Source organism: Cyprinodon variegatus, unplaced genomic scaffold (assembly GCF_000732505.1).
Source record: "Cyprinodon variegatus isolate N-32 unplaced genomic scaffold, C_variegatus-1.0 Scaffold770, whole genome shotgun sequence".
Taxonomy (NCBI): domain Eukaryota; kingdom Metazoa; phylum Chordata; class Actinopteri; order Cyprinodontiformes; family Cyprinodontidae; genus Cyprinodon; species Cyprinodon variegatus.
The window spans coordinates 36,573-57,881 of record NW_015151223.1 but is presented as its reverse complement, the minus strand read 5'-3'; the positions used below and the strand labels follow the sequence as shown (position 1 = coordinate 57,881).

The 21,309-nt window shown below is 37.6% G+C and overlaps 1 protein-coding gene across 1 annotated transcript; it reads left to right on the top strand.

Moving 5' to 3' along the window:
- Nucleotides 1-14,100: 14,100 nt before the first annotated feature.
- Nucleotides 14,101-17,796, top strand: LOC107098338 (syntaxin-11-like). The gene is made up of 2 exons (XM_015395970.1): nt 14,101-14,240; nt 16,905-17,796. Exon 2 carries the CDS (start codon nt 16,907-16,909, stop codon nt 17,753-17,755), a length of 849 nt encoding a protein of 282 aa, XP_015251456.1. The 5' UTR covers nt 14,101-14,240; nt 16,905-16,906; the 3' UTR covers nt 17,756-17,796.
- Nucleotides 17,797-21,309: the final 3,513 nt, after the last annotated feature.

The following is a 21,309-nucleotide window of genomic DNA, read 5'->3' as shown; positions in this document are numbered from 1 at the left end:
TTGTACGGGAAAAAATATTTTCAATTAAAAGTGCAAATATCAAAAAAAAAAAAAAAAAAAAAAAAGGAAGAAAGAAAGAAAATACTACCTTTATCTTTCTGTATCTTGTCAGACATATAGCTATAGATACACCCTAAAACCAACCAAAAAAGTGTTTGAACTCCACCAATCTTTTTGTATTGGTTCTATTTTTATTTTTTTTCAGTATTTATTGGAATATACGTTGAAACTCCTTGGCTTTGTGCTTTTGCAGACATGGGTGAATTTCTAGCCCATGATGATACAGGATAATTATACTTCCATACCAGCTTCAACCAGCATCCTGACAAGCTCTTTTGTTCTTTGTTTTTTATTCTACACTCTGATTGGTCATATCTGCATATCTGTGGCACTTATACGCCTTGTTCTATTGGAACACATCATAGTCTCTAAAACCTCTTACAGATCATCCTTTTGTTCTCTGATCTACGAGTTGATCATGCCGCTCAATCTACTCACAGCTCCCAACTCAGAATAGAGGGTTAAAGTCCAACCAACAAGTCGTAAAACAGGATAGTATGAAGCAAAGGCAGCAGCTACATCCCTCTGCAGAGCATGGCATTTTATAGAAATATGTTAATGTAAGAATTTAATGTACACAGAAATGTGCAAAGGATGATGCACTGAAACTTTGAGGATCTCAAAAGCTCTTTCAAAAAATTTAAAAGAAACTTGTATATACATATTATATAACATATATATGAAAAGGTCTGTTGAACGATTCATCTCAAAGGTCAGGATTATGTGGAGACCAGACAGATGTTTTTTTTTTATCCCATGCCTTTATCTGCGTTTTTATGGACCATGCTTTGGACACTTTTGCACAGAAATTCACCATCTCTAAACTGTTCCCATAAAGCTGGAAGCATGAAACGTTCTAGAATGTCTTAATGTGCTGATTCCCTTTCACTCAAACCAAGGGTAGATCCAAACTCCATCAATTTCTTTCCACATCAAAGTTTGGTCTTGGCACAATAAATTAGGCAAGTGCTGTTACCTTGGCAACTACCTAACGCTGATTTGTACTGACCCTGTATTACCAGACAGAGGCATGATTCATCCCTCCAGGAAACACATCTCCATTGTATGCTTTGCAGCACTGCAAGTGAAACTTTGTATTAGATCTGTGGTCAACTGACTCAGTGGGAAGAATAGTCGTCTTACAATTTCTAAGGATGTGGCTTTGATGCCAAAGGGAAGAGCAGACGGAGATGGCACTTCTAAACCAAATTTGCTAACCATTCTGCTTTTTGTTGTGTGAATGTAACTGACTGAATGTGGCTCTTGTGGAGAGCTGTTTGAAGGTTCAGTACAATTAAAAAGGTGCTGTATAAAGTCTATCCATTCACTCTAAAATGTGACGTGAAAGAAGCTGCATTGCCTTAAAATCTTCTTCCATTAAACTGCTGAGCTACTCTGAAGGCCATAAGGCCTCTTGGCACTATGGACCCTGACGTAGGTTAAAGGAATAGTACACCCAAAACATGATTAGCCCGAGGCAGAAAGGTCCATAAAAGTCCACAAAAAACGTGTCAATATTCCTCCATACTGCTCGTCCAATGTATTCCAAGTGTCCTGAGTGGGTAGCATCCATAATTTACTCGAAACGAAGTCATTTAGAATGTTTTTAGAGCATAAACAGTAGTGTATAGGATTTCCTAAAAGCGCGTTCACGAGTCTACGGAAACCGCGGCAGACCAAACCAGATGAAAGTGCGCATTCAGCGTCTGCTCTGCCGATAATGCAAGCGTAGAAGAAGAAATGTGCTGTTTACCTGTGCAAAGAAAGAAACAACGAAAGAAAAATGTCTGAGGACTTCAGTGTTGAGGAAGAGCATGAGTTCTTTGCCGAGCTGAATGCGCACTTTCATCTGGTTTGGTCTGCCGCGGTTTCCATAGACTCGTGAACGCGCTTTTAGGAAATCCTATACACTACTGTTTATGCTCTAAAAACATTTTAAATGACTTCGTTTCGAGTAAATTATGGACGCTACCCACTCAGGACACTTGGAATACATTGGACGAGCAGTATGGAGGAATATTGACACGTTTTTTGTGGACTTTTATGGATCTTTCTGCCTCGGGCGCCATAGACCTCCATTATTTGAATGTCAGCAGACAGCAAGAAGCCTCCCAGATCTCCAGATGCATTTGAGATATCAAAAAAGTACTCCAGAGTGTTGTTCAGCATGGGGGTGAGTAGAAAATGAAGGCTAATCATGTTTTGGGTGTACTGTTCCTTTAACATTTATGTTTTTTTTTTTGTTTTTTTTTCAACTATGGCATTGCAAGTCTGTGATGGACTGGCGACCTGTCCAGGGTGGACCCTGCCTCTCGCCCGTAGACAGCTGGAGATAGGCACCAGCACCCCTCTCAACCCCACTTGGGATTAAGCCTGTAAAGAAAATGGATGGATGATGGATGGATGGATGGATGGATGGATGGATGGATGGATGGATGGATGGATGGATGGATGGATGGATGGATGGACGGACTTTTGCTCTGAATCCCAAAGCATCACCCTTAAACCTTAGATTGCTCCCCCTGGTGCTGAAAGCTACCCACTGCTCCCTGATGGCTTAAATGCAGAAAACAACATTCCTTATAATGTACATTTTCCTTGGTGGCTTGTTAGCATTATTTTTATTGATGATGTTTGAGTCGCTTAAACTTAGACTTTCACTACATTTATTGTCATTTTGTATAGGCAGAGTTTATATAAAATGAAATTTCATTTTTTAAAGCTCTCATGACATTTCCATTTTCTTAAAGTGCAGCAGTGATCAAATGTAAACGTTGCAAAAAATGCATTGATATGGTCAGTTTCATGCAGAGTCTGTGGCATGATTTAGTTTTTTCAACATTCAGCTGTCTGACGGCGGTGGGGAAGAAGCTGCTTCGGAAATCCTTACATTATTTGCCTGTTACATGTCAAAACTAATGTTTTCCCAAGTAGTTTATCTAATTAGGACTGTTCCTCTGCCAGGATATACAGTCATCGTATTCATTATGTACATAATAGAGATTTGGGAATAAAATGGAGCCACAGACAGAGAGGATTATTCTTCAGAACAAGTTCTCTGTGTATTTATTGGAGTAATCTTGGAGTAATATTTTGAGATACTTGGAGCCATAGATGTCTCATTTACAGACGTGCAAGACATGATGTTGCAGACTGGAGTTGTATAAAATGCTTCTTTAACTGTGATACAGGGCCTTTAACGACAAGCGAGGTGGTTGGTAAGCACTGCCTTCTCTAAGCTTAAGCAAATTCTCTAGTCTGAGTAAGATTACAATTTCTATAAAAATGTGTTGTCATGTCTCCTGGTTATTTAATTCATATAGAATATGAAGTTTTATTTATAGAGTTTGTCTTGAGTGATCTCTTCTCAGGAAAGAATCGGGGAGAGAAAGCTTAAAGGTGTAAACTTTCCTTTACAGGTTTTAGACAGGGGCCCGCGTGGGCCAGTGCCCCTTTAGAACCTTTACGGGCCCCTGTACTGAAGACAGAATATTAAATACATTCTTCATAATTATATGCACAGATAAAGAAACTGTAAAAGATTAGTCCCTTGGACCTGTTTTAGTTTTTTTAACGTTTACAGTTTTATTTCAACAATAATTTAAAAATGAACAAAGAAAGGATGACAGCTATAGCGGTGATTGCAGTTTTTTGACTGATAACCAGGCTTTAAAAAGCCGGACATGTTGATTCCAGTTTTATATTTTCTTTATTTTCTTTAATTGTTGTTATAAGACCAGAACACACCTTGAATTTTTCAATCTCCTCTTATTGCAAGAATAAAATAACAATACATGAAACAAAAAAGTGTTTCAACTGCAAAAATTATTCCTCTCAAATATAAATGAAAGGTTTAGAGCATTGACAGTGTCTGAATATAAGCTTTTCAGAAGTAAATAAAATGGAGGGTTGAGATGGGTTTCACATCTCAGCACCGATCTCCCAAAATCAATCAAATCAGGGCTGATGAATCAGGGCTCCCTTACTTTTTACTTGCTATTGCTGGAGTTGCAAGGGAATCTTTGGTTCTGCTTCTCACTAATTTTATTATGAAGTATTCCTTTTTTTTTGTTCTATGTTATATTTCTATGCTCCCACAAAAAAACACCTTCCCTATCTTGCCCCGCCCCCCGGTAAATTTGGTCTAGAACCAACACTGTAAAGTTGCAATGACCAATACAGTTGAGTATCTCTCTTAATTATTATCTCTTTAGTTCTTCAGATTGTAAATGTTTTGGTTAATTTGGTGTATTTGCAAACGTACGTACGTGCACAAAAGTTCTAAGCAAGAGAACTCTCCACAACAGGCAAACAAACGTCTGGGCGAGCAAGTTCAGAGGACAAAAACCTCAGTGGAGGACTCTGTACAAGCCTCCCATCAAAAAACGGACTGGTGACCTTCAATGGAGGATACTTCCCGGCGCCATTGCTTCAAACTCGTTTCAATCTGTCATCAGTCCTGAGGTTTTAAACAAATGTCCTTTTTGCAGTTTGCCTGAGTGTGTTTCACGTTTTTATGGATTGTGTACGACTGACTGGTTTTTTCAATTTTTTAATGAACGTTTTTAGCCTTTTTAGTGTGGTTTTTACCCATTCCGATTTTATCAATGGTGTACATTTCAACCAAGCCACTGCTTTCAAATCCACAATTTTTAATTATTTAATCTCTGAAGCCAAAATGGCTATCTACCTGACTCGAAGAGACAAACTGCAGGAAAGACCTCAGCTCGATGCGGTGGCTCTGTGGAGGTGTAACATCAAAGCCAGGTTAAGGCTGGAGTTTTGCTTCCACAGAGCCACTGGGGATTTGAAGGTTGTTTTTTTTTTACAACTGTGGGGTTTTAATAATGTGTTGTGCACCATTTCTGACTCAGGAGAGCTAAAATATAACAAGCTGCTACTATAATGATGTCCTGAGTTTTTTAACTGTTTGTTGATAAATCATTGTTAAATAAATGTTTTGTTAAAAATAAAAAAAAATCAGATTTCTTTAGATAAAATTCATAGATAAAACATTCTTTGCACCTACTAGTTCAATAATAAGGTTATATTACGCTACTTTCATCTGCTGTTTTATTCTATAAAGGGTTTCTGCATTCTCAAGTTAGTCCTATTAGTTCTTAGGACTTATCCCAGGGATCTTGCAGGCATGATGCATGCACCTCGACCACAGTCTTTGTCTTGTTCATGCTACAAAAAGCCATTCTTGCACTGCAGTTTTAAAGTTGCATTGTCATAAGAATCTGAAATGTATGTCTGAGGGTTCTTGCCAAACCTCTGGTAATTGTGTAGTTTTACCTGAGGAGGACCTCTAACTAAAAGGTTTCCATTTCAATTAGTTGGAAATACTGGTACACATACTGATGGATATAAATAGTAGTTTGGGAAATCTGTTAAATGCTTTAGAACATATTTCCAAAAGTAGCTTTTATAGCTTAGCTCTCCACCCTCGCTGATATCAATATTGAGATCACCTTAAAGATTATTCAGCCAAACCACATGTCATATCCCTACATGTCCTTGGAGCTCTATATGGGAGGAATGAGGTAAAAAGGCTCCATCTGTTGTGACTGTTATGGAACGAACATGATTGATTGTTACAAGTTATGTCTAGTTGTGACTCTTTGGACGATGTGCTTGATTTGATTTCAGAGAGCATTAGAAGCTTCATGCACAAGACATCAGGAGGTATCATGTGTTGTCTGCGTGCAGTTATATCATACTGAAATGATTCAGCTGGTTAGGCTGTTAAATACATGGTAAAATAATAAAATAAAATGCATCCTAATCAATGATTTAGAGAAGTTTATTTTAACAGATTCTGCTCAGACATATTTAAAAATATATCTATGATATTCCACTTAAATCTAATGTAAACAAAACATGTAAGATTACAATATTCCCATATAGCCAATAAAACAAATATGCAAAACTCTTGGCCAAACGTCTAGTAACAATGTTTAACATGTTTGCAAAGTATCTTAAACTAATGAGCGAGTAATTTTAAACATGGAAAGTTTTTCTCTGACAAATGGAAATCAACTGACTGGTTAAACTGTTCAGCCAAAAATATATAATGTGATTTAGAGATTGCAATGAGGCATGTGGGCAAAATACTGTATATCAAGAGCAGCGTAAACAAAACCAAAACAGTCTGACATGTTATTGGAACTTAACATTTTAATTTATTATAGAATGTTTTAAAACACATTTATTCTCTGTTCTTGGAGGCCGTTTTTATTCGATTGCAGTTTCGCTGGATCTTGGAAAGTTTGTCTTGAAAAATTACTTATTCAAGCATATCATTAACTTACAGGCTGCGACCTAAAACTTCTAGGACTGATGCATTGCAATAAAACGTAAAACTTCAGCCAGCTTCCTGTAGAATTTTCAAATCCGCGTAAGAAAAATTAAACTATATATTTCTTTATATCCTTAAAGCTTTAAATAGTTTACTCACACGCTCACAGATTATACACCTTGACCCGTCTTTCCGGGTATCTTTAGAATCCGAGGTTCTGTGGACTGTATATGCTGTCTATATTAGGATACTGACTTGTAAAGAAAAAATATTTATACAACTTAAAATTTATGCCAGTTTCCATCAACAAACTTCAGATTCCATGTGATAAACCAACACAAGGTAGTAATACATTTGAGGTGACATCCTACCACCTAAGCAGATATAATTAGATACTGAATTATTTTGTCCACTTCTTTTGCAAAATTGCTCAAGCGCAATTAGACTGGATGGCCAACTGAATATGGGTCAGAACCGTCAGTCCGGACCATCTAGCACATCAATATGCTTTGATTTCAACCATTGTATTTAAGCTCTGACTATATGCATACCAGAAAGCTTAACTGTGATGATCTTGGCGCTGATGACCGGGTAAATTACTCATTTCATTCACCTACCTAACTTCGCTCGGTTTCTCGTTACTGTTCATCTAATCCACCTGCTCCTGCTTCTATTTAACCTGCCTGTTTCCAGTCATCAGGGCTGACTATTCTGGAGCCCCGGTTGGAAGTCGTTACCTTAGTATTTCTGATTTCCTTTTCTGCTTCTCAATCACTGAGCCTGCCGGTTCCCGTCTGATCTGTTTGCCTGAACTGTCTATGGACTGATGCTGGATTCTTTTTTGTTTGTTTGTTTGTTTCTTGTCACCGACCTGGATTTTCCTCTAGAACCTCTTTGTTCCTGAACACGTGCTCGGCACCGTGTTTGGCGTCGCCCTCTGGATTATCCTGCCTTCCTTCATCTGCCCGGATCTGGTCTCCTGCTTGTTTTCCATTCTCCAGAGCTACAGCATCTGGGACTCTAAGAGCGGCGCCCGTCGTGTCTGTCGTCAGCCGACCAGTTGGGTCCTACCTCATTCTCTGGGCTTGGACTGAACTAGTAAACCAGGTTAGTGACTCACAATCATAATCTTTCTCCACCAGATTATTGAGGTCACTAACCTGTATTTCCTTTCTGCAGAGGTTCAAGCCCTAGACATCCTAGCCGCTACTACGTAATGCTATTTAATAATGTAATAAACCCTTTTAAGTTATCAGTCTGTCGGTCTGCCTTGAATACTGGGTCCTCTGTTCTGAGCCTTGACATTAACGCCTATTCATGCGTATAGCTCTGTAACTACAGCTCATGTAGAGCAACTCCGAGCATCTTTTTTAAATCTGAGATGAATGAAATGTTTTTTTTGTTTGGATATGCATATAACGTGTTTTAAATGCCTTTGCTTCCTTATCCCTGTCCTGTCTGCTGTGATCTTGGCCCTCATGATGCTGTTTGTCCCCTACTGTTCTTCAACAAACTCTTTAAACCTTTTATAGAGCAGCTGCCAAGATTAAATCAGACACGAGGACTTTGTTAGTAAGAAAAAAAAAACAAAAGCCGGGTTATTATTTTTGGATCAAAAGGATAATCTATCAACAGTCAGCACACAGCATGTCACTGCGGCTAGAAACAGCGTATCAAGGCGGAAATCTTTAATGATGGATTCAATCCCCAACCTTCTTAAGCAAATAAAGACAAAAGTCGGTCTTCGGTCGCTTGACAAACGTCTCCAGGATTAAATAACAAATATATTTAAAAAATCCTCCATAAGTTTATCTATAATAAAAATGATTTCTTAAAAGGTTGCAGCTGATCCACAATACTGCTGCAAGCAACCTCACTAGAACTTAGAAAATGGAGCACTTCATCCCAGTTTTAAAATCCTTCCACTGGTTCTCTGTATAACAGAGTTCAGCCTTAACTATTTAAATACATTACAGACTTTTTGCTAGTTGTACAGTGATGAAAATAAGACCAATCATGTTTCTGGGCTGTTGAGAAACATGGAGTTTGAGCTCCCTCCAAAGATTCTCTCTTGGGTTTAGGTCTGGAGACTGGCTAGGCCATGCCAGAACTTTTTCCAGAGCCATTCCTTGGTTATCCTGGATGTGTTTTTCGGGTCATTGGGTCTTCTGATCATGTTGGAAGATCCAACCTCGATCCATCTTCAATGCTGTAACTGAGGAAAGGAGGTTGTTCCGAAAAATCTGGAGCCGGTCATCCTCTCCTTAATACAGTGCAGTCGCCCTGTCACGTGTGCAGAAAAACACCCCCAAAGCATGATGCTGCCACCCCCATGCTTCACTGTAGGGATAGTGTTCTTTGGTGCTCATCATTCTTCTTCCTCCAAACACGGTTGAATTAAGGAATTATTCCATTATGGTATTATGATCAAAAAGTTCTATTTTGGTCTCATCTGACCACATGACTCTCTTGACTCGTCTGGATCATCCAAATGTTCACTGGCAAACTTTAGACGAGCCTTGACATGTGTTGGTTTAAGCAGGGGAACCCTCCTTGCCATGCATGATTTCTAACCAACAGTAACCTTGGAAACGGTGGTCTCAGCTCTTTTCAGATCATTGTCCAGCTCCTCCCATGTAGTTCTGGGCTGATTTCTCATTTTTCCTAGGATCATTGAGACTCCACTAGGGGAGACCTTGCATTGAGCCCCAGTCCGAGGCAGATTTACAGTCATGTTCAGCTTCTTCCATTTTCTAATGATTGCTCCTTTTTTCTCCAAGCTGCTTGGCAATTTCCCTATAGCTCTTTCCAGGCTTGTGGAGGTGTATAATTTTGTCTCTAGTGTTTTTTTGGACAGCTTTGATCTTGGCCATGTTAGTAGTTTGATTCTCACTGATTGTATGGGGTGACCTGGGGGCTTTATGTGCCTAACGACCTCAAACAGGTGCATCTAATTTAGGATAATAAATGGAGGGAAGGTCGACATTTTGAAGCCAGACTAACAGGTCTTTGAGGGTCAGAATTCTAGCTGATAGACAGTTCAAACATTTATTTGCAGCTGTATCATACGAATAAATTGTTAAAAAATCATATATAGTTATATATATTATATTATATGTTTTATATATATTAGTTCTTATGCTTCACTACATCTCAAACCAAGCCTCAGAGAACTGCCGAAAGGCTGAAACCTTGAATTTAAAAAAATTCAAGATAAAGAAATATATACATTTTTAAGTTTTACTGATTTATTTTATTCAAATAAAACATAATCTATTTAATTATTTTTGTTCATCCTTTTCTTCCGCACTTATATTTATTGTGCTACTTTTATTAAGCACTTTGGATTGTCTTCTTACTGAAATAAAACGGCATTACCTGTATTAGATTTTAAGATAGTTATTTTAATTAAATTAAACTGGAGTATCAGAGTAAGAAGGCTGGATGAAAATGTGTAATCTTAGTTTTCCCATTTCTATCAGTATAAATGGTTGAAAACATTCAGAAGTTTATGGTTCAAACATGAAAGAAAGGAAAACCGGTGGGTCTAAATACTTTGGTAGGTTGCTGTAGGCTATATAACTTCTCCAAATGAAATTCAAACCTGAAAAGGATCACCTTGCTTCCTAATTCAATGGACAAAAAAACACTTTTGATGTTTTGAGATCATTACTTTCTGTATGTTTGAGGGCAAAGATAATCTTTGCACAACTTTAAGTTTAGATTAAATGAAAAAATGCTACTTCAAAGGAAATCATGATATTAAATCACTTTAAATATGTACTGAACAACATTCACCATAAAAAATATCTAATTCAATTTACATTTCTGACTCTTAGAGCATGCAAACACATTATGTCGACTGGATGACTAATCACCCAGGATCAAATACTGGGTGATTAGTTTAGGAATATTCCATTCTTTATGTCTGTTAGTAAAATTAGATTCGATTATTAGTCTTTTCTCCAATTTTTGAATTGAAATAACATTTCAAAGCAATGCGAGACAGATATTTAACTGCTCACTCTTATGTAACATTATTATTTAAAATATTACAAATATCAAATTGCATATGTTTAATTACACCATTTTGGGCAAATTGCTATTGATCTATATTGGATCTGTGCTATAGGAGTAGAGAATAATGCCCAGCAAACATAAGAGTGAGCACAGGTCAGCCTGAAACAACAGTGACTGTATCACCGGAGCACAGCTAAGGGAAAACTTCAGAAATCAGAGGGAAACATCTCCAAACCCATGACAGGCATTCATGTTAATTTGATCAGATGCTCCAAGACCCTGATGCTGTTATGTGAAACTCATTACCGAGTTAATAGGTTGAATAATTAGAGTCACAACTCTGGTTAACTGGAACCAGCTGATGTTTTCTCCATTCAGAACAGTGGCCTAACTGCTGTGGCCTGACGAAACGTAATTCGATAAAAATAATAAAAAAAACACAGGGGGTCTGAGCAGAGCCGTTCTGCATGTGCATAAATGTGCTCCGTACCTGGTTATTCCAGCGTGAGATTACGATTCTGATCTAGAGGCTGATTCCCTTTAAGACATAAGAGTGACTCCATGAAATAACATTAAAAGATGTAAATGTCAGCAGAGTTTTGAAATTATCATGACTCTATTGTAAAGTCTGCAGGAAAAACCAGAAAATGACACTAAATATATTAATGGAGCAGTAGGTGTGTAGAAAAGGCAATCAGTCAAAACTAAGAACTTAAATTTATCTTTAACACAGCAGTAGGTTCCTTGTCTGACATGTTTAACATCTCTCAGATCAAGTAATCAACTCTTTTTTGAAAAAAAAAGAAAGCTAAAACTTTGAAAAGGTCATTTTGGCTAGATGTAATGGAAATCTCAGATTGGTAAATGGTCGACTCAGAGGAGAATTACATTTGGCATTGAATCCAGAAGATATCCATCATTTAGTTTAGGGTGTATTTTTGGTTTTGTTCTCAGAAAACTTCTACTCGGTATTCCATTGACTCTGATCGAAGTAAACACCTAACAAGCAGGAAGGAGGGCAGAGAGAGGTTGTTTGACTTTTTTTGGGGCTGTTCACATGTGAACATCATGACTGGTGATCAAAGAAGCCCAAAGAAGCCTGAAACTCAGTTTACTGATTTAGGAGAAATCAGAACCAGATGACTGAGCGGAGAAAACACAATTTAGACATTTCACTCGAATGTTTTGTCGGGCAGAGTTTGGACATGAAGGTAGAGAGTATCAGGATTAAACAAAAACAAGGAACACTTTTAAAACAAGTATGAATAAATACAGCATTTTGGTACAAGAAAATCAAATGGTTTAAGTCAACTCATACTAAATAAAATTAGTAAATAAACATCATTTATTTCAGTTATCTTATTATAATTGTGTTGGGTTCATTAGGCTCCAATTAATTGATTAAAAACACTAAAACAATTTGAGTTGCATAACTTAAATCAATTGGTGCAATCGGTTTCCCCAAATCATTTGAGTTAGGTTAACTTGTCAGGTTTTACAGTGAAGAAATCAAAGATCACTTGTTTGGATGAACGTTAAAATATTTCATTTGATGTAGGTGTAATAGTTCTAATCCAATAGTAGAAATTGATTATTTATTTAAAGTTTGCACTCTTACATCACAGCTTCAAAAATAATGAAGCTCCTTTAATTTATAATGTAAATTGACAGAACTTTTACTGTACAGCTGTGTTTCTGGATGTAAATAAATGACTTTGTCGCCCTCTAGTGGTTGTAGCTGTTATTTCTTGTCCTGTTTTCACTACATTTGTTTTTCACTTTCATTAAACTTTATGAAGCTCTAATGTTGAAATGTGTTAAACTTATAGCACAAATCATGCTTGACATTAAATCAAGTCATAAATTGTCTTTCCATGCCTTTTCTACTGTATCCTTAACAGAAAATCCAAAGCAAGCAATTGCTGCCAGACGCTAGAGTCCTTATTTGTGTGATTTAATCTCAGTATAAAGGTTTTTTTTTTTTTTTTTTTTTGCAAAAGTCCAATGAAAAAATATTATCATGCAAAGCAAAAAAAAAAAGTGTGTGAAATTCAAAGCAGCGTTTGTTTATAAGCCATTTCCTGGCCTGTAAAAAAGCACAGAGATCAGTTGATTGATACTTGGTTGGTTTTCCCATGGTTCCTCTGAAGGTTCTTCAGCAGCAGTTGTGTAGAAAGGTTCTGTGGACATATGAGAGCAAAATGTAGTGTTTTTGTCTATGTACAAAAAACAAAACAAAAACAAAGTGCAACGGTCTGGGCTCTGGGTGGTAATATCTTACTGTCTTAGTGCTTTTTTTTCCATCTTCACAACATCATGTTACCACTAGAGGCAGCTCAGATGGGAGAGTCAGCTGACAGGCATGGACTCCTCAGATGTCTCTATTTTAAAGGAGATGCAAGAAGTAAGAACCTGTTGACAAAAGCCATGAGAAGTCCTATTTTCAGTTTAAAAAAATGTAAGTAGGAGACAACATTTGGAAGAAAGTCATCTAGTCAGAGGAGAGCACAGCTGAATCTAGTGACCTACATGCAGACGACTCTATAAGGTGGAAACTGTATGAGAACGGCCCTGTCAAAATCCAGACCTGGATTCAACTGCAAATTTCTAAGAGGTTTTAAAGTTTTAAAACTGACAGATGCTTGGCATCCATTCTGACTGAAATATTTTATAAAGAAAAACAAAATCACAAGCAAACATTTAACACTGTAGAAATCTGAGACTTGCTTCACAAGAGCTGCAGCTAAAAAGCCGTTCTATAAAGTATTCAATCAGTTAGAATAGAGATAGAATAGAGATGCCCTCCCCTCCTATTTTATTTAATTTGTAAAAGAAAAACACTGAGAATCATTTCCTTTCCATACAAACTTTACGTTTACAAATGACACAAAGATATTCTCAAGGCGTGCCAATAGTTTTAAATACACCATCTCTGGGGCAGGTAAGTGGAACAGGAGAGGAAACTAAATGATTAGCTGCTTTTGCTGTGGTTTGGAGGGGAATCCTCAACTAGCAGTGGTTTTCATTCATGCTGTTCACCTCTTCATAGGAACCCGGAGGCAGGCAAGCAACAACAGAGTGTCTACAGCACAGGCTGAGTGACTCTGCAGTAAAAATCCCCTCAGTGAGACAAGCGGGGTGTGACTCAGACTCATACGGGGCGGTGGAAATTGCTAATCATGCGGATCCAAAAGGCTTTGTTTGGAAATAACTATATCACACTGCCTCCTACACACCCAACAGAACCTTGTTCTAGTTTCCCCCGTTTGTTTCTATTTCAGCTTTTTTGTCTTCTTGGACAGATTCATAGTGAGCAATGGGAGAGCTAACGTGCATTAGGGTTTAGTTTAGTCCATCCTCAAGGTTTGTGTGAGATGGAAACAAAACTTTATTACTTCTTATGTTTGAACATTTAAGTCACATCTTTTGAGGAGATAATACTTCCTGTTTTCTTTTCCTAAAACGCCTTTAGATCCAGATTCAAGCTCTGTTGAAACCTGCAAATAAAACAAAAACTGAAATGTACATCCTGGAAGAGTTCACGTACTGACAGCTAAAGAGAAGAATGTAGATTATCACGACGTCAATCATGTTTGTGATAAAATCCTAGAGAGGCTGGGCTTCATTTTACTGTCTCTACATGTGACACCTGAGGAATGCAGAAAGTTTTGTTTCTAAGGGCCATTCCTCTAAGACAGGTGTATCAGTGATGATGGTTAACATTTTACTGAAGTCATCGCGAGCTGCCAGAGCCATCGCAGCACTGGCTGGAACTAAATCCTATTTACACGATCGGGATCAATAAGGGAGCACAAGGAAACAACTGCAAGTTATCGACAGAAAACTTACATCGGTTCAAGTAAGGGATGAAATATTCTGTCATTATGGTTGCATCTGATTTCTTCTAATACAGCAATAAATTGAAGGCCCTAAACATGAGGACATTTATTTAACTCACTATTAATAAAACATCAGAAAGAAAGGAATATTTGATCTTTTATGGAGGAAGAAACCAACATGACTTAGACTATTTACTGTTTATTTTCACTGTAAATAGTTTGATTTAAAGTATGATGGTTTCCTTCAGATGTGATTACAAGCTGTGTTCCTATTGGTCTATCCTTTTTTTGCTGTGGAACTTGTCTGGTGAGTCTTGAGAAATGTCCTGCTGGATCAAGAACATCCATCTAAGATGGATTGATATAGCAGACGCAGAGGGTGTGGTATTTAAAAGCTGCCCACTGCTTACCTTTACCTGCTGTAGGTACTGTATGTGGGAATAAAATGTACTTTTTCTGATTGCCACTCTAAGCTTTGGTATTTTAGAGTACTTTGGGGAGTAGGTCAGTAATTTAACTGAGGAAGGGTTAAAATAGGATTAGGTTGTGTAGAAGGTCTTCACTTTTCATGGTTTAAAAAGAAAAATCTGGCTTTCCTTTGAAAAACGGGGAAGAGAAGGAAATATTTATGGATCACAGATTAAACCAAGAAGAACCTTTTTGGCTTACATGCACAACTGCAGAAGAAATAAAACTCTGCACATTACCTCCAGTATCCCCACAGTTAAACATGGTAGTGGCAGGGTCATGCCAAACCACCTTTTTCTTAGAAGTGACTCTAAAGCTGGGTTTCTGATTACAAATGCTTGCCAAACTTTTTTTTTTAGATTTTCCTTTGTAAGAAATCCTAAAAGTCATTCAAAAATCTTTTGCTACAGAAAATTAAAATGAATTGCACCGTGGAAAAAGCCCCCCCGATCAGGTAGTTAAAGCAACCAGATTGAGATAATCACAAAGAAGTTCAAATAACGTCCTACGAGTGAACATTTTATGTAAAATACACAGCGCTCATCTTTTTATTCGTAAGTAAAAAGCACCATATCTATCCAACAAACTTTACTCCAATGCTGACTTTTTGCACCAAAATCTGCTTTTAATCCGTGTATTAAAAAGTTAAAACACAGCAAGCATTTTCAAAGACACATTGACTCAAATTCTAGTTGGGTGCCAAACAAAATCGGTCCCAAGGCAGCATCTTGGAGACCCTACATTTATTCAGACAGATTAAATACATTGATGCATGTAATATTTAGATAAAATATCACATGATTATATTTTCTGAAGCAAGTAAAAAAATAAAAAATACACAAAAACACACCTGGCCCTCTAGTTCTATTGACTTGACAGAAGTTATGACCCAAGGAACAGAAAGTTAATCTTTCTAATAAAAAAATCCCCAAAAATGAATTAAAATGTTAAAACTGTGATTAAATGTGGAAAACTTCAAGGGATGTATATTTTCCAAAAAATAAACAAAACCTGCATCTTTTGAGATCAACAGTAGGAGGTGAATCAAGATAATCAGTAGTCGCTTTGCTAAAAATCTGTTCAGACCACTTGGATTCTTTTACCTATTTTTCTTATTGCTGTTGAGGTGAGGCCTCTGAAAAGAAATCTCAAATGTTGTGAATGTTTCTTTTTCACTAAAATCCTGTTAATAAAAGGCAGGTAGTATTTGATTAACCTTTTTGTATTCCAGAAGGCGCTGCAGATCTCTATTTAACGTCTAAAACAACAGACCAGCCGACCTAGACAAGGACTAAGCTCACATACTGTTTTGCTTGTTTAAAAAACTTCCTGTTTAGTATGAAATAAAACGTATTTCAAAAGTTTCATTTTTCACAGCTGCTCTAACTCCCTGTGGAATAGTATGAAGTAAAGATCTGCAGCATGCAAATCCATTAGCTCAAACACACACAGCCCTCCTATCAGTCTTTAGCTGCGTCAAAAAGAAAAAAAAAATGTTTTTAGAGTCCACTTCCTGTTTACTATCAGTTCAGACAGATACGGTGGAAGATTTAGCTGATAAAAGATGGTTTTATTTCTTCGTCAGCTATGAAAAAAATTGTCAGAAGTTAGATACCGTGCAAAACATCAGCTACTAATATCTTTCATACCCTCGACCATTTTGCATTTTGCGAGAATTTGTGTAAGAAACATCATCTGACAGGTGTTTATTAACAAAGACTGCTAAAATCTAGCAGATTAAATGTATTTAAAGCATCTGAATAGAGAAGTGTGGTTGTATAGTATTAAACGTGGATGAAAAATCAATAAATCGAATAAAAGACTAACATGGGCTTGAGGTCTTCCGAGTGCAAATGAAAAGGTTAGTATCCTCTTTCATCTTTCACAGCTCGGTATGCATATTGCAGCAGAACATTTCCCCCTTCCATATACTTGAGAATAATAGTTTTAACCATTTTTTTCAGGAAGTTTCATAAACAGATGTTAGTGCAACAGGTCTAAGGTCATTTAGTTGCTTTTGTTAACATTGATAATCATCTAGACTTTCCAACCAGTGGGGACATGATGTGAATCAAGAGATATTTGAAAAATATAAGGTTTTTAATTCCATGACCAAAATAGTAAAGTTTTTGTAAGTCTCTGTAGGAAGCACAGCTGTGTTTATCATGTGGTTCCTCCCAGATAAACAGATCTAACCTTTCCTTTGTTTCTTTTAGCCATGAGAGACAGACTGGGACACCTGAATAAAGCCCAGACTGATTCTGAAGGCTTCAGCACTGTGGAGCTGACAGGCCTACCAGAACATGAAGCAGACTCGAACCCGGATCTAGATGGGATCCTGAAGGAGGCCCAGGGAATACGTCTGGAAATCCAGCAGATCCAGAATGACATCAGTGAGCTGAAGGAGGTCAACTACCAGACATTAAACAAGACTTCTTATCCTGCTGCCAATAAGAGGAACTCCAACGCAATCGGAGCGGACATAAAGCGCAGAGGAGAAGCAGTGCTGCAGCAGTTGCACATGATGAACGGTCTCCGAGGTGAGCTGGAGGCCCAGCGCGGCTCCTCTGACCCTACGGCTCGCATAGCTCGAACGCAGTACCACTATCTGAGCAATGCTCTGCGGGAGGTAATGTTCAGCTACAATGATGTGGAGATGAGCCACAGGGAGGCTTGTAAACGCCACATCCAGAGGCAGATGGACGTGGTGGGGAGGGAGGTCAGCGAGAAGGAGCTGGAGGAGATAATAGAAGGTGAGGAGGTGTGCGTCTTCAGCATCCATGAAAGGGGGAAAAGCACCAGCTCTGCCCTCATGAACATTGAGAACAGACACAGAGAGCTGCTGGAGCTGGAGAAGAGAATCGAGGGGATCCAAGAGCTCTTCTTGGACGTGGCTGTGCTTGTTGAGGAGCAGGGAGCAGGAGTGGAAAACATTGAGAAAAACGTCCAGAGCGTGGAGGTGACCGTTCAGGAGGGCACCTTCAAGCTGGAAAGAGCCCTGGCTTCAGATAAAAGCAACCCTTTCAAGAAGATGTTTTGTGGCTGTTTTCCATGTTACAACAAATAACATTAGTTTAGCTTTTTAATATACAATTAAAGCTATATCTGCAGATAAGATAAGCAGCCTATTTCCCCAAAAAAACTGCTAATAGGAAATATAAAACCAAATATGGCTGCTTTCTCACACAAAAAGCAAATTTCACAGGAAAGGGCTTAAAACAGAACTTATCAAACTGGATCATCATTGATTAAAATGATGAATTGGATGAAGTAATTTCTATTTTCTCATTGCAACAATTCTGTTTTTTTATTAATTTCTTCAAATTTAAAAGTGGCCAAGTCTTGCATATTTTTGGGGAGAAGCCTGAATGCTAGATAGACTGAAAACTTTTGGTAATTAAGGGTTGTAATTTATACATTGTGACACCACATTAAACTATAAGAACAGATATATACGACACGAGAATGCTTAACCATCACAGATGAACCAAACTGTCAAGTTGGGTGCAGGTTTGAAGAAGACCCAAATGCAGAGATGAAGGCTGAGGTGGTTTCTTGTTCTGGTGGCAATAGAAGCATAAATCCAGAATTAACTACCCAGGAAAACACAGTAACCAGAACAAAGGGGAATGCAGAGCTTCAGGAGGGAATGAAGAGAATCCAGCAAATAGTAACTGCAGAGGAGGAGAATATATGGCAGAGAGAACAGTGAATGGAATGATCAAATGATTGGGAGCAGGTGTGGACAGCAGTAGCTAGAAGGGAGCTAGGGGGAAAGGAGGGAGGCACAAGGGGGCGACAAAGAGTAACCAGGAAATACAACGGTGCTTAAATATAACTTAAAAGAACTTAGATGACACTATATGGAAATGAAACTAGCGACTTAGAAAACACAGAATGACTTGAATCAAAGTTTAAATGAAAAGTAAACCAGATTAAACTTGAACGGAACCAAAAATCCAGATCAATAGATCATGACACAAACGGGTTTAGTCCCATAGATGACTGGGTTTTTGTTTAAAATGTGCATCAATCCCATTTTTCTTGTTGGAGATGCTAGTTGAAGCTCAATAAGAATACACATTAATGTATAGATGTATTTAATCAAAGAATATTAGACTACTCTTGTTATTTTTATTCATTATATTCCTCAGGTAACAAAGTTATGTGTGGAATAATTCTAATAAATCTTTTATTTTGTGCAGCGTAATCTCAAACCTTTGACATGATTTGCTATCAGCTCTATGTAAATGTGTGTAGTATAGTAGTTTAAAACTGTGACTAGCTAAATAAGTCAATAAAAAAAACTGGAAAAATTGCTTCTAATTCTGTGCATCATTTCTGTTCCTGCGTTTGGTACCACAGATCATGTTCGGCAGACGAGAGACAAGGTAGACTTTGGACAATTATTTCCAAACATGATGGACTGAATTCAAATTAATCCATAAAATACCACTAAGTTTGAACTCAAATACATATCTAATCTCATTATAGACCAGGATATAATTTATGCTTTTCAGGTGACATGTTTAAATACATTTCCCATAACATGTTTTGTTCTTAAGCATAAAAAATCAGTTTATTTGTGATGTTTGTTAATTATTTGGCTTAATTTGAGATAAATAATCATGAAATCATAATTTCCTTTGTGCCATATTTTTACTGACTTTGTCTCAGAATCCCATATAAGGGTGATTATTTCTAATGAAATATGGGAGTTCATGATTCATGCGAAAACCAAACAACTCTGAGCGTATTCCTGGGTAGTGGTTTGAATCATGTAAACGCATCTCCTTTTAGCAGCCAATAGGTAGATTAGAGAAAATGAGTTTCAGGAACTCCTTTTCACACACAACGGAGGCAAACAACCAAAACATTTGCAATGATAAAAGGGGTGAATTGACAGGTGTCTAGGGTCTTAGTTGCCCTTTGACCCTCCGTACCGATGTTGGGACCCTGCAACCTGACCTTCCAATTCAAACTCACAAACGATTTGGTTTCCCCATCGTAGTCTAACAATGTTCTTTGGAGTGAAGTTTTTCTAATACATTTTGAGACAATTAGCCCAAAAGTTTAATTTTTTCATGATTTAATTAGTTTGAAACATACTTTAGTGAGACTTAACATGAATCCTATTTGCATTGATGGACAACAAAGTTTTGCAGTTGTTACCAATGCAATGAGAAAGAATGATTCCACTTGTTTTTCTGCAGAATCTTTGCATATTCTCCTTGTGCATGGTTGAGTTTTTTCAAGGTATTCCAGCTTCCTAACACTATCCAAAACCTGCTTGGATGGCCTCACTAAATCAGCCTGAATGGTTAGTTGTCCCAGAGTGGGAATGTGTCTCCCATTCCATGAAGATGCCTCCCATAAAAATGTAAAGCTAAATAAACATTTCTTTTTTTTAAGTAAAAATATAGTAATGTTAAATACAAGCACAATTTAGAAGATCTACACAAATTAAAATTGTATTACTTAATTATTAAAATATCTTGACCCCCCATTCCAAAACATGGATTTATCTGCATGCTATGAAGGAACTGTACCAACAACCAGGAAGTCATCTATCACACTTTAAAAGGCTAACATTTTCTACTAATTCACACATGCATTCTGAGCTACAGGTTAGAGTTTTGCATGTGTGAGATCATGGGGTTAAAACTATGACAATGCCTATTTTTGGCAGCCTTTAAGGTTGGGCTGCCAAAAAAAATAAAAATAAATGCATGCCTTTGTAATTTTAAGGAAATTAGACTTTAAATGATTTTCTACATTATCACTGATCTATTTTTGCTGCTGGTGTGAGTTCTTTAAACACAAAACAGTATTTGGGGCGAAAATAAATGGGATGCAGATCTCAGATGGCCAAAAAATGCATAAGCCCTTCAGCTTTGAGTATTCGGGTTTATGGATGATAAAAGATTGCTGCTCAGTGCAGCAGTGGGTAGCACTGCTGCCTTGTAGCAAGAAAGTCCTGGGTTCGATTCCCAGCCCGTGAGTAGAGTTTGCATGTTCTCCCTGAGCATGCGTGAGTTTACTTCGGCATCCTCTCCAAAAACATGGACCGTGTAAATATGTGTGCGTGAATTTTTGTTTGTCCTGTTTGTCTCTGTGTCGTCCTGCGATGGACTGGTGACCTGTCCAGGATGGATCCCGCATTTCGCTCGTAGACAGCTGGAGATAGGCACCAGCACCCCTCGTGACCCCAGCAGGGATAGGCGTGATGGAAAAAGGATGGATAATATAAGATACACACTTTGATAGATGTGCATCTTATATTATCTCAGCCATTTAATTTTTTTTATGCAAGTCAGTGATCCCAATTATATAAATTTAGAAGTTTACTATTTTATAGGTAGACTTCATAATAGTAGTTTAGGTCCATTTGGAGTTTTTAACGGTACACATACAAGTGCTTGGGGTGGCATTATAGGCTAATTTAAGTTGATTGATAATTAATATACTGCATCAAGAGTTCATGGATCTTTCAGGATAAAAACAAAATTAAAAAGCTTGAAATTCTCAGCATACTGTTAAAGATTAGGCTCTCTCTAAGTAATCGTTTATTTATTTTCTTAACAGGGAGATTAGGAGCGCTTAGGGCCCCAATACATCTTT

Bases quoted from the DNA above. Each gene is read 5' to 3' on its own strand.
- LOC107098338 (XM_015395970.1), top strand. From the start codon at position 16,907: ATGAGAGACAGACTGGGACACCTGAATAAAGCCCAGACTGATTCTGAA.